The 13,033-nt window shown below is 38.2% G+C and overlaps 1 protein-coding gene across 1 annotated transcript in view; it reads right to left on the bottom strand.

Moving 5' to 3' along the window:
• The window catches only part of LOC150079399 (uncharacterized), a 285,562-nt gene that overhangs the window by 231,652 nt on the left and 40,877 nt on the right, over positions 1-13,033 (bottom strand). The window contains exon 3 of the mRNA XM_090382711.1: positions 5,171-5,370. Coding sequence (XP_090238837.1) covers positions 5,171-5,370 — 200 coding nt within the window. The remainder of the gene's footprint in view (positions 1-5,170; positions 5,371-13,033) is intronic.

Below are 13,033 nucleotides of genomic sequence, written 5' to 3'. Positions count from 1 at the left end.
AACTATCTATACAAGAACACTAAGTCTTAATTGCTTATACAATAATGTCAGAAGTGTCATCAATAAAATGAGTGAATTCGAACTGCTGGTTAGGACAATTAACGCTGACATAATAGGGCTTACAGAAACATGGCTACCCAGAAATAGGGGATGATGAGTTTCATCCCCTATTTCTGAATGTCCTATTCTGGGTGATTTTAATTTGCCTCTAATTGATTGGAGCAAATGGGAATGAAACTCCACATGGGGGACAAAATTTTTAAATCAACTAGATGATTGTTATTTGTATCAACATATCAGGGAAAGTACTAAGGAAAAGAATATTCCAGCCCTGATCATCGCCCATGAATCAGATGACATAATAGGGCTGACAGTACAGGAACCAGTAGCAGGAAGTGATCACAGAGTTTTATAGTGGACGATGAAGAGAGAGAGAGAGAGAGAGGTAGCAGTAGTTACAGGCAAAGGTATGGGTTATAATTTCGGGAAAGGAAATTATGACAGCTTACAGTGCTACATGGCCTCTAACTGGATAGATATCTCACAGAGAGCAAATACAATTGAATTATGGTATATCTTTAAAACATTAATCACAGAAGCCTTCAATGCTTATATACCTATGCTTATATACTTCAATGCTTATATACTTATGCTTCAATAAAAAAATACTCCAAGAGGAAGATTCCAAGTTGGATGAATAATGAAGTTGCCAAATTACTTGAGCAGAAAAAGAAGGCATGGAAAAGTTACAGAGAAATAAAAAGTACTGAAGCCTATAACAGCTATAAACTGACCTGTAATAATGACACAGAAAAAGTCAGGCTGGCAAAGGCAGATTATGAGAAATTGCAGGCACAGAGAGCAAAGAGTTGGGATAGGGAATTCTTCACATATATAAATGCAAAGAAGAGGAGGACAAACCACATCAGACCCTTATGTAATGGACGTGGGAGAGTATTAAATACCCCAACTGATGTTGCAGATGAACTCATCAGTTACTTTACATCAATATTTACAGAAGAAAAATCCTTTATATGTCAATGAGACATTATGAGAGTGAAGCTGAAAAATATGCAATTAATGATAGTGAAATTTCACATGATTATGTAAAGAAAATACTTTCGAGCCTACATGCAAGTAATGCTCCTGGGGTTGATGGCATTTACCCTATAATTTCAAGGGAGACGGCAAGTGAGTGCATTGAACCATTGAGGCTAATTATGAGAGCATCACTGGACTCAGAATAGATTCCATTGGATTCGAAAAGTGCCAAAGTATCTCCATTATATAAGGATGGTTCTAAGAGTGTAGTGACATATTACCGACCATTCAGTCCAGCTTCAGTAGTAGGGGAAAATCACGGAGGCAATGATCAAGGGTGGAATTCAGGATCATTTGGATATAAATGGAATTTTGAAGGATATGTAGCATGGTTTTGTAAAGGGAAAATCATGTTTAACAAATCTGGTTAGTTATTTTGATAGGGTCACTCGTGAGCTGGATTTAGGGAATAATTTCGACATTCATTTGGATTTCAGCAAAGCATTTGATTCAGTCCCACATGAGCAATTACTTTATAAGCTGAAAAGGTTGGAATCATAGTGAAAACCCTTAGATTTGAGAATTGCTTCCAATGTCTTATAACTTCTTCTGATGACTGGAAATGTTTTCCTTGCAGCTCCTCCTTTAACTTCAGTCCAGCTTCAGTAGTAGGGGAAAATCACGGAGGCAATGATCAAGGGTGGAATTCAGGATCATTTGGATATAAATGGAATTTTGAAGGATATGTAGCATAAAAAAAATTGCAGGTGCAAAGGTCAGAGCTATAGGGCAGATGACAAACACATTTGACACTAATGATGGCTAAGTATTCAATGATGGTATGAACAAAGTGAAGTCTCACATTGTTGTGATGCAGCATCCCATCACCCACCTGCATGCAGTTGTGGTCATTTTCGACAAATGTGCCAGCAACCTGTGCAGTACAGTTCTGCAGTAAGGTCCCATAACAGTTGTATGACATGGCACAATCCATTCAAAGCCTTAGACACCTCAATCAGATTGCAAGTGCGTAGTCTCCAGATACTGCAATTTGCAGAACTGAAGCCTTTCTTGGTAAGAGCACACCTTTGTTCTGCTCACCAATCTTGTTGCCCTTCGCTGTACTTTTTCTAGCAGCTCCACATCCTTCCTAAAATGAGGCCTCCAGACCTGAATACAGTACCCAAGATGTGGCTTAACCATTGCCTTATATGATGGGAAGACCGAAATAGATTTCAAACTGACAAAAAAAGAACAATACATTGGAATGTTAAAAATTATTACATGCTTTCTCTGAATTCTCACAGTAAATATAAATTAGTCTGTAATGACATTACTCAGGGGATTAGACATTTTTAAGCAGATTACAAGAAAACCTTAGCTACTAGTGCAAAAAATAGTAGTGAGGAATCCTTCACTTATTAGAAGTAAAGAAAAGAAATCAAATACAGGGTGTTTCAAAAATGATGGTCAATAATTTAAATGTGAAAAGTACATGTGGACATGTGTTGTGTCTTACACAACGAAAAGTACAAACTAAAATAAGCACAAAAGTCCCAATGAAATTTCAAGGCCACAAACGAACGAACCATTTTCGAGATGCCATTTTCTGTTAAGATCCGCCACCGACTATGGGAGCACTAGTTTAGCAAAAAAGCTGTGAATCCTTTGCTAAGGGTGGTTTTATTAAACATAAGATAATACATTTTTAATTTTTGGTCTCAACACCACAGGATTTTACAGATGTTACAAAAGGTGTTCAAAATGCTGTCTTTGCATCCATATGCAGCTTTGTAGTCTTCTCTGCATTGAGTTGTGAATCCTCTCAGGAATTCCAAGGTCATTTCTGATTTGCTGAAAGGCTCTTTCAACCCAACACTGCAATTCCTCAACTGTGTTAATGTCAGAAGTGTACACCAAGCTTTTTACATGACCCCAGATACAAAAATTCATAGGATTTAAGTCTGGTGATCTGGGAGACCACATTACAGGCCCACCTCTACCCATCCACCATTGACCATACGTTCCAGTTAGATACAAAGTCACAACTCAAGCAAAATGTGCTGGTGCACCATCATGCATAAACCACATGTTCTGGCACTGCTGAAGTGGAACATTATCATTATCAAGGTGTGGAAGAACATTCTGCAGGAACTGAAGGTACAGCTCTCTCCCGTTAGCCTGTTTGGCAGAAAGTGTGATCCAATTAAATGGTCTCCTAGTAGTCCTGCCCAGACATTCAACGAGAAACATTGTTGATGTTGTGACTCGTGAATTGCATTAGGATTTTCGTCGGACCAAACGTGACAGTTATGAAAATTAAAAATGCCATCACGAGTATACCCAGCTTTGTCAGTGAACAAAATGTTGTTAAAAAATTGGGGGTTCAGGACACACTGTTGTTGCATCCACTGGCAGAAGTTCACTCTGGGAGGGTAGTCTGTATTGCTGAGACTTTGTACAAGCTAGATATGGTAGAGGTACAGTAATTGGTGATATAAAATTCGGCACACACTGCTATGACTCAGTACACGCTCTTGCAGAGCAATCCTCCTTGTCGACATTCCTAGATTTTGTTCTATTCCTTCTAACACCCTTTGCTCAATGTCAGGTGTTATGCTTCTTGGCCTACCTGCTCATACTCCATGTGCAAAGCGTCCATGTTCTCTAAGGCATTGATGTACCCTTCAGTGGTGGATCCCAACTAGAAATGTGCAATATCTCAAACAATTCACTTAAGGACTCATGTTTATTAGGCTTTTTTTTTTTTGCTTATTGTAGTCTGTACAGTTCACCTTTAAATTATTGCCATCACTTTTTAAACACCCTATATATTGGTTTTTATATTTACAGATGTTTATATTATACAAATGTACAAGGTGTCTGGCAGAATTACTACCGATAAAAGATATATTTCGTAAACTAATAATGATAAAAGGGTTTTTTTTTTTTTTTTGCAGGTGCAGAAACCTACTAAATTTGTGCAGCCAGAAGAGCAATTGATCACACATACTGTGTTGCAGATGTGCAAAACTTAGTATCAAGTGGCATCATTCACTGTGCAACAGAAAGTTGTGTTGCTTTTGGCTTGCTGAATTAAAGTTTCCTGTATGTGCAAAGGAAATTCAGTCAGGAATATGGATAGAATCTACCTGAGCATCATAGCATAGCAAAATGGCATAAACAATTGTTGGAAACAGATTCTGCATTGAGGAAGAAAAGAAGCAGCAACCAGGCAGTGGATGTGGATCAAATTGAAGCGATTCGGGAAGAATTTCAATGTAACCCCACAAATCCATTTGATGGAACAGTCACAAACTACTTATTTTGTGACCGGGCCATTCTTCTTCGCAGATGCCACAGGAACAGGGGTAGGATACCTCAACATGCTACAAAATTATGCAATCCCTCAGACACCACAAGAATACCTTTTTCAGTAGGAGTCCTACACATTACACCAATCCAGTGAAAGCCTACCTGAACAAGCAGCTTCCAGAGAGTTAGATTGGAAGGGTACATAAAAGACCTTGGGTACCAAACATCAGTGCAGGATGTGGTGAGCCACCTCCGTAGCCAGGTGGGAAGGAGCAGCAGTGCGTAGCACACGCTTCTTGATTAGACCGGGGTTCAACCCCGTCACCACCAAATACGGAGGATGCAGAAAGGTCAGGGAATGACCACCGCATATTCCAGAGCAATATGGCCTTAGTTGCTAATGTTCCTAAAAACCAAAAAAACAAACAAGCAGGATGTGGTTGAGCTACAGCAATGAATAAATAATTGCTGCTTGTGAATCCGTCACACCACAGATGATGCTGTGAAACACCTCGTGAAAGATAAAATACCATCTTGATATCTTTGGTGTGCCACCAAAGGCACAACATGGAGATCTACTGATATTCTGAAAGTTCATGCATCTGTGAGTAAAAAAAAATCGTTAGTCTATCACCATTAGTTTATGGAATATACGCATTTTTTATTAATAGTAATTCTGCCAGACACTGTATGAATATACATATTTGACTGTATCAAATGACTATGAATTCCAGTCACACGGTAATTTGATACAGTCAAACATGTATAATAATAATATTAAGACAAACACTTATTAAATGCAATATAAACATACATTAGAATTCACATTTCTCTGTACAGAATTTTCCAATAAAACTTCAGAATTTTCCAATAAGACTTCAGAATTATGTTTCCATCTTCCTTCTAAGGGACCCTTTATTGCTGAAATAACACTCTGTACAAAATAATTTTTCATTGGAGAATCCTTCATCCAATTCAACCAGCTAAAGATACGTTCCCGAAGTGAGGAATGTGCTGAAAGAACAAGCATTTTTTTAAAAGAAAATTTCTTGATACTATAATATACACATAAAATATGACTAAAATAAATACAGAATAGTGATAAAGGTGATATACATAAAAATAACTAACTACCTAAATAATAATAATAATAATGTATTGGGGAAGGTTCCACCCATCATGGGGGGGAGACCCCATCAGGGAGAAATAAGGAGCACAATTAGCCTAGTGGTTATGACATCAGACCACCAATGTGATAGACCAAAGTTCAAATCCCAACGTAAAAAAAAAAAAAATAATGAAAGCTGTTTCACCAGACTTACTTCCCGAAAAGTCAAACTGATTCCATCTGGTTTCAGTTCGACTAACTGCCACCTACCACTGGATGCAAAAGCCAAAGCTAAACACATACACCTCCAGAGTTGGATGAAAATGAGAAACAGAAATATTGAACATACTGCATAGAGTGTGGCAAAGGATAAAATCACGTGTTCAGGCCTTAGGCAGGGGTTGGTTTGAAAAGTCGGAAAGTCTCTCGAGTGGCACTGTCGCTCGCATGGCTATTACAGGGGAAAGGTAACATCATCCAGCCAAACCAACTGGAAGTGCTCCCTATGCAACTGTACTAGTGATCATCCAGGAAGGAAGAAAAAAGGCAACACATGAAGTAGAGCATTAAAATGAATGAGATGCATATGACTTTGAATGGTTTGAGCAAGCTCAATGCTGATGAGATTCTTCCTCTTGCTCAGATTAGCATTTGAGGGGGCATAAATTCAAACTGAGGAAAGACAATTGCAGAATAGATGAGAAGAAATTTGCCTTTAGCCAGGAAGTAGTTGATTGCTGGAACAAATTTCCACCTGTCATTGTGGAAGTTAATAGCTTAAATAGATTCAAGGAAGAACTGGACAAACTTTGGGACTGAACTGATAGGTGAAATGGGAAGGGTTTTTTTTTTTTTTTTTTGGCTGATGCTGTATAAACTTGCTTTCTTGCATCATATGCTACTACTAATGCCATAAACGCTAGTATGAGGCTGCTACAAATTTTCCCGGGTAAGAATTATTTTTAACCAAGTCCGCCTCTGTTTATTGATACCGTACTGCTTTTCTTTTTCTCTCTGAATCTGTAGTGTCTTCACCAGGATGCTTCCTTTTCACACCTTTTAAGTATTTTACTCATTTTTAGGGAATAAAGCACAACTACAAAATGAGCAGGCACGCTTGATACACATAAACAAAGCTGCGTGCGTGCAGCAAGTGAATAAACAACACCGTAAAGGCAGAGATACACTAACACCTCACTAGCTTACATTTTACTAAAGCACATTTCTGGGGGTTTACTACCATAAAACAAAAAAAACTATTTCAGCTGCATTTCTGCTAGTGGAATCTGTTATAAACTCGTAGTAAACTCGATCTAATTGCATTTGCGATAATACCGATAGCTGAAATTGTGTGGGTTTTTATGTTATTATGGCGAAAAGCGTTTCCCCTTCACTGATATAAAAATCATAAATACATTTTCAGAATCTTCTCTTCATTGCTATCATGTTGCGTTCAGTTGGGGTGATTCTGCATTCGACTGCCATTTCTTGTAAACACAAAGGCGAATCGTGCATAAGCGAATTCAGTTCGTGTTATATACGATATCGTTCCCCTATTTATAAATCCTTTATGATCGAATTCATGTGGTGTAAACAAGTATTATACGAGGACTGACTGTATGCCCAAAACCCTGACAATTATAACATACAGTCACAAGATAGAAATTGTTTGACCTGTATGACATCAGTCCAACAAAAAAGCGCTTCTGTTGCATTAGAAACATTCTAATTCTTTGTGAAACCTCCAAAATCCAGTTATTCCCGGAATCACTCCTGTTTCTACTTATGAAGCGAACAGTGACTCAGCAACCATCTCCTCTTTCATCAATCCCAAATGCAAAAGATTTTTCTCATACATGTCACGTAGAAGATCATCCTTCTGAACTTCCTTACTAACAACATACACAATTAACTTCATTCCAGATCTTTTGGGAAATCCAAAAGCTAATCCAAGCAATGTCAATTGTTCGCACTTTTTTATTTCTTCTATGTCTTTTTTAGTTTGCACTCTAAAACAATGCCACAATCAAATACTTTTCTTACTTTCCGTATCCTGTCCCCTCTCAATGAGTTTCTCATTTCCTTATCCACAGCAATTCAGATATCTTCACTACTTTTAAGTACAGAGTCATCATTAGCTTGAATTAATAAAACATGCTCATCATCATATGATCTAGCTGCTTCATCGTCTGAGGAACTCACTTTCAAGCCCATGTCCTTTGCAACAGAGGTTACATCACTCTTAACTACATCACTATAAAGTTTCAGATTTTGTCGGTTATCCGTATCTTGCCAATAATTCTGAGTGGATTCATGCATACGTTGTATCTGTTCCTTAAATTTCTCATTCTGTATTCCAAGTTCCAAAACCATGGCTTCAAGAAGATTCCATCTAGACAGCATCCCTCTCATTGAACTCCTATTGATACCACTCTCCTTGGCAAAAAGGAAATCTTCCAAATCCTTGCATAATTTAAATGTTATTTCTGTAAAGCTATGAGTATAAATCTCATCCGAAATCACCATCTGCACGAGGCAGTTTCTCTCCCCAGAAGAAGTGTTTTTTGACAACAGGATTAAAATTCATGTTTTCGTTCCTAATTTCTTTTGAACACAATGACAAGATACTCACTTCAGTGTCATTCCCTATCTCAATTTTAGCTGAAGAATTTATTTTTCTCAACTGAACTTTCTTCCCAACCATAGCATAACCATCTTTGACGACATGTTTTGATGGAATATTCAGGAGTCAAAAGTGCAATGTCCTTATCATCCTTATTATCCTCATTATCCATTTCTGTTAATATGATAGCTTCACCCGAGAGAACCTCCTCCCATTCCAACATCTTCTCACCTACACTTCCAGGGATAGAGGCCTCAGAAGATTCTTTGCTTTGACCCAGTGACAATTTACTTCGAGATATACTTGGATCTGAAATTCTAGCTTACGTGACGAATTCCAATTCTTCCTTAATCTATGTTTGAAATTTGCAGACTTAGTGGTGTCTGTAGCAACAGTGAGATCAGACTCATTAGCACCATTTTCAAGATTCTTAGAACCTGCAACCTCTTTCAATTCAACGCCACAATTTTTTTCACATCTGAGATCAACCCTGTATGTATCTGCCTCCATTTTATAAACAGTTTTTTTTTTTTTTTTTAAATTATGAGAGGACACTAATAACCACATAAGGGGCACTACCAGCTTTCTTCCTTCATTAACAATGGCTGTATAGGCCTTTATACTATTTACACTAAAATTCTTTAAAATTATATAACTTTTCTGCTAAGAAGATATTTTGTTCCAAACTTAGATGAAACTAATCAGCCAGATATATCCTTCCACCTATTTGAAGTCCCCTTCATCCATACATTGCAGATTTTAAAAAGTAGCTCTTCAAATTTTGAAGTACCAGCACTATGCTAAAGCACAGGCAGCTGGAACTGACAGCTAGAACAGAGAATGCTCTAACTGCCAAAACATACTGATCATAAATCTAGCTTGAATATTACCTTTCCTTGATTATAAATCGTCAAACCTAGTAGACCTCATCAGAATATATCCGTGTATCACAAAAGTATTTAAAGTAAGCACTTTAAATACTATATTTATAAACACTTTTAACAAAAGCACATATAATAGCAACAATCACAGCTAACCACCATTGTTCAAAATCAGAGACCAACAGGCTGGTGGTACCTTTTCTTTGTGTTTTGAAAATCAGAGACCAACAGAAATCAAAACACAAAGAAAAGGTACCACCAGCCTAGGAAGAAGGCTACAGAAGAAGATAGAAGAACTAAGAGTGAAAGTAGGCCAGCTTGACCCAGTGTCAACAAGGTAACAGAAGTAAGAAGCTTATCTGAAATGTGAAGACCATACTCAAGAAAGACATCCACAGCAAACACAAGACCTATAATCGGAGGCTCGACCTCCTTATACTCAATAAGAAACTTTACTGATATAGGGAGAGTGCCTAGAGGAAAACAAACAAATGGATATTTGATGAAACCAGAGAATCTTCTACAGGAACCTTGGATAAAGAGAAGGAGAGCAATGGACCTTCTGACCAGAAGGCATTGGCTGGAGAAGATTATGATATTGACCAGGATAATGATGATTAAGGGTCTGCAACACTACCCAAAGTCTGCCATTGTGAGACTGACCATAGCACAAATAGACCATATCTGACCAAACTGATCACAGAACCCAGAACAAAGGAAGGAGTTTGACTGACCTCACTGAACAAGGGAAGGCGATTAAGAAAATATAGGATTACTTCCAGAAAAACATAGCACCAATTCAAGCCATAAGAAAGATAGACAAATGGGACACATGACACAACCTTAACAAGGAGACCCCCCCCCCACTCACACAGACAGAAAGATAGGCAAAAAAGGCACTCTGTCACAGACACTACAATGACCACCACCAAGACCACATAGATAAGATAGCATCCAAAGTATGTCTCACAAGCAGGAGGCTCTTCTCTGAGACCAAAGGATTCACATAATAGCCATCCAAGACCAGGTGGTCAACACCAGGAACTACAGGAAATACATCACCAAAGAACTCAGAATGGCAGATGACAAATGTCGACGATAATACATTAGAAATTAACACAAAAACATCAATTGATCAAAGTAACAAAGGCTGCCATAGCCTAGTGGTCAGGTGTGCGGGTGCATAAGTACATGTGCCTTGAGTGACTGGGGTTCAAGCCCGTGACTGCTGAATACGGTGCTGTTGGCCGTCCCGGAGTATAAACAGAAAATGTATTTATTTTATTTTAAGTGTAGCATATTACAAGTACAAAACTCAAGCTGTACAAGAGAACCCTACTCACAAACTGGGACAGTGCCATAATAACAGACGAGACAATCCAGCACAACAGACCAGACATAAACCCTCATCGACAAGAAGGAAAATAAAGGCTACCTGATAATAGCAATGCCCCAAACTTCAATAGCAACAAACCTGATGATAGCAACACCAGCAAACTTCAGAAAAACTATGAAGAAACGATCAGGAAGTACATAAACCCAACACAGGAAATCAAAGAAATGTAAAATATGAAACAAGTAAAGACCATCCTGATCACCGTGTCAACCAAAGAGCCTCCATAAGAACCTGGCAGCAACAGGCCTCTGGAGACCACTTACATGGAACTCAGTAAAGTCACAATCCTGAACACCTGTAGGACAGGCAGAGTTCCTCGACCAACATTAATAATAGCAATAACCGGACACAATCAACCATCCTATGCACTTGGTACCAGTACCCATCATGGGGTGAAAGAAATCCCATAAAGAGAAAGATTTTTTATAATATTGGGTGGGGGGGGGAATAAAGGTTCCAACACATCATGGAGAAATAATAATAAATATTTTGTCATTGGATCCCTCCCATTCATGAAGCCTGATAGATGTTTATGGTAAACAAACTTCTCTGTAAGAGAAGATGCCCAGTAAAACAAAAACCTATGGCAGCATACTCAACATAAATCAGTAATGAATTGATAGAGCAATATGATATGCATAATTATAGACACTGTACATAATGTCTTCCTGGTTCAAAGCAGTGTACATAAATGACTTCGGTCAAAATATTAGCCACTTATGGTATCTATTCAGGGCATACAACAGATTGAACAAGTGCATCTTCTAAGCTTGTTTCCTTTTAGCACTTAAATTAGAGTATAAGGTTAATCTGATTCTCTATTTACAACTATACCAACTGTGACTGAAACAGCAAAGGTTTCTAGCCAAAAAAAAAATGGTATGCAGAAAAGATAAAATAAATAAATAATCTTTATTGTACAACAAGAAAATGAACAGTACTGTTGTATAAGCCTTTCATGGGCAAAAAGCCAGGGATAAGATGTAGGGAAGTTGCAAAAAGGAGTGATAACATTTGGCAGTTGTAAAGAACATCCATTAAAGAAGTTCTGACAAACTGAACAGGCATTTTTGCATCTACATTCATACATGTGGAATTCTTTAGGGAAGTGGATGCCAGAAGTTTGTCAAACCCTAACAGGGACCTAAATGATTTTGTAATAATTAAGAGGAAAGTGGAAAAAAAATTGACGAAGTTAAACATAAAAAATGCACCTGGGATGGATGGGATCCATCCAATTACTTAAGGGAGGCAGCAAAGGAGGTAAGGAAAACCTTAGCCATAATTATGAGAGCATCTTTGGATTCAGGTGAGGTCCCCATGGACTGTAGATGTGCAAATGTATCTCCAATTCACAAAAGTGGATCAAAAGGTGACACTAGTAATTACAGACCTGTTAGCTTAACTTCTGTTCCAGGGAAATTAATGGAGTCACTGATTAAAGAAGTGATGCAGGATCATCTAGACAGGAGTGCAGTTATAAAGGGTTTTCCAATAGTAACGCTCGATGTTTGGCAACAGCGCATGATGAAGTCGACAGTCACACAGGTGGTATCTTTGGTAGCCGTATTCAGTTAGTCTCTGCATTTTATTATGGAGCATTACACGACTGAGCAACGAGTCGAAATTGTAAAAAATTATTATCAAAACCAATGTTCTATTCGTCAAACGTTTCGTGCACTCCGTGAAGTTTATGGTGTCGACGAACGTCCTTCAGAATCCACAATTCGCCGTTTAATAAACAAATTCGAAGCAACTGGGTCTGTGGCAGTGGATGGAATCGATCTAACAAACATTTGGTTTCAGCAAGACGGTGCTAAAGGCCAACATTAGGCGCGTTATTGCTGAAATTGAGCCACTTTTATGCGATAACGTCATCACCAATTGGGTATCCAGGATTAACCAAACCAGACAAAGCCGCGGCGGACATTTATCTGATATAATTTTTAAAACATAATGTTAACACATATACTTCATAATAAAAATAAAAATAGATCACTATCACTCTCACAATTTGTTTTATTGCGTTACAAAAATCGAGCGTTACTATTGGAAAGCCCTGTACTTCAGTTGCAGCTTGGGTTTGTTAAGGGGAGATCTTGTCTGACCAATCTGACTGGATACTAGGATGCAGTGAAAAAGGAACTGGGTGAAAAAAATAATTCCGATATCATATAGTTGGATTTCAAGAAAGCTTTGGATACTGTTACACATAAAATACTGCTCTACAAATTGGAGCAGCATGGCATTAAGGGCAAGTTACTTCTATGGATGAAGGAGTTTATCCATGGTTGAGTTACTGGTATGGTTGAGTGGGAGAAGACAGAACTGCTCTTTGTAGACTTTTTTTTTTTTTTTTTGTTAGTTGTTGGCACATTGGCTTCTGTAGCCATAATGCACCTCCCAAGGTTTTTGCAGTACTTTGATCCAAGCCCGAGGCAGGATTCAAACCCATGACCTTTGGGTTGCCAGGCAGGCACTTTACCCACCAGGCTAGCCCAGTCAGCCTTTGTAGAGTTATTAGTGGAGTTCCATAGGGTTTGGTGCTGGGTGCCATTGTTTTGTATATTTATTAATGATGAGGATATATCATGCATAGTGTCTAAGTTTGTAGAACACACAACAGTTGGCAGGGTTAATGAGTAATGAAGGTTCCAGAAGATCTAGAA

This window comes from Mastigoproctus giganteus, chromosome 10 (assembly GCF_048544385.1).
Source record: "Mastigoproctus giganteus isolate SK-2022 chromosome 10, ASM4854438v1, whole genome shotgun sequence".
NCBI classification, from domain to species: domain Eukaryota; kingdom Metazoa; phylum Arthropoda; class Arachnida; order Uropygi; family Thelyphonidae; genus Mastigoproctus; species Mastigoproctus giganteus.
This window is presented reverse-complemented; position numbering and strand designations above follow the sequence as displayed.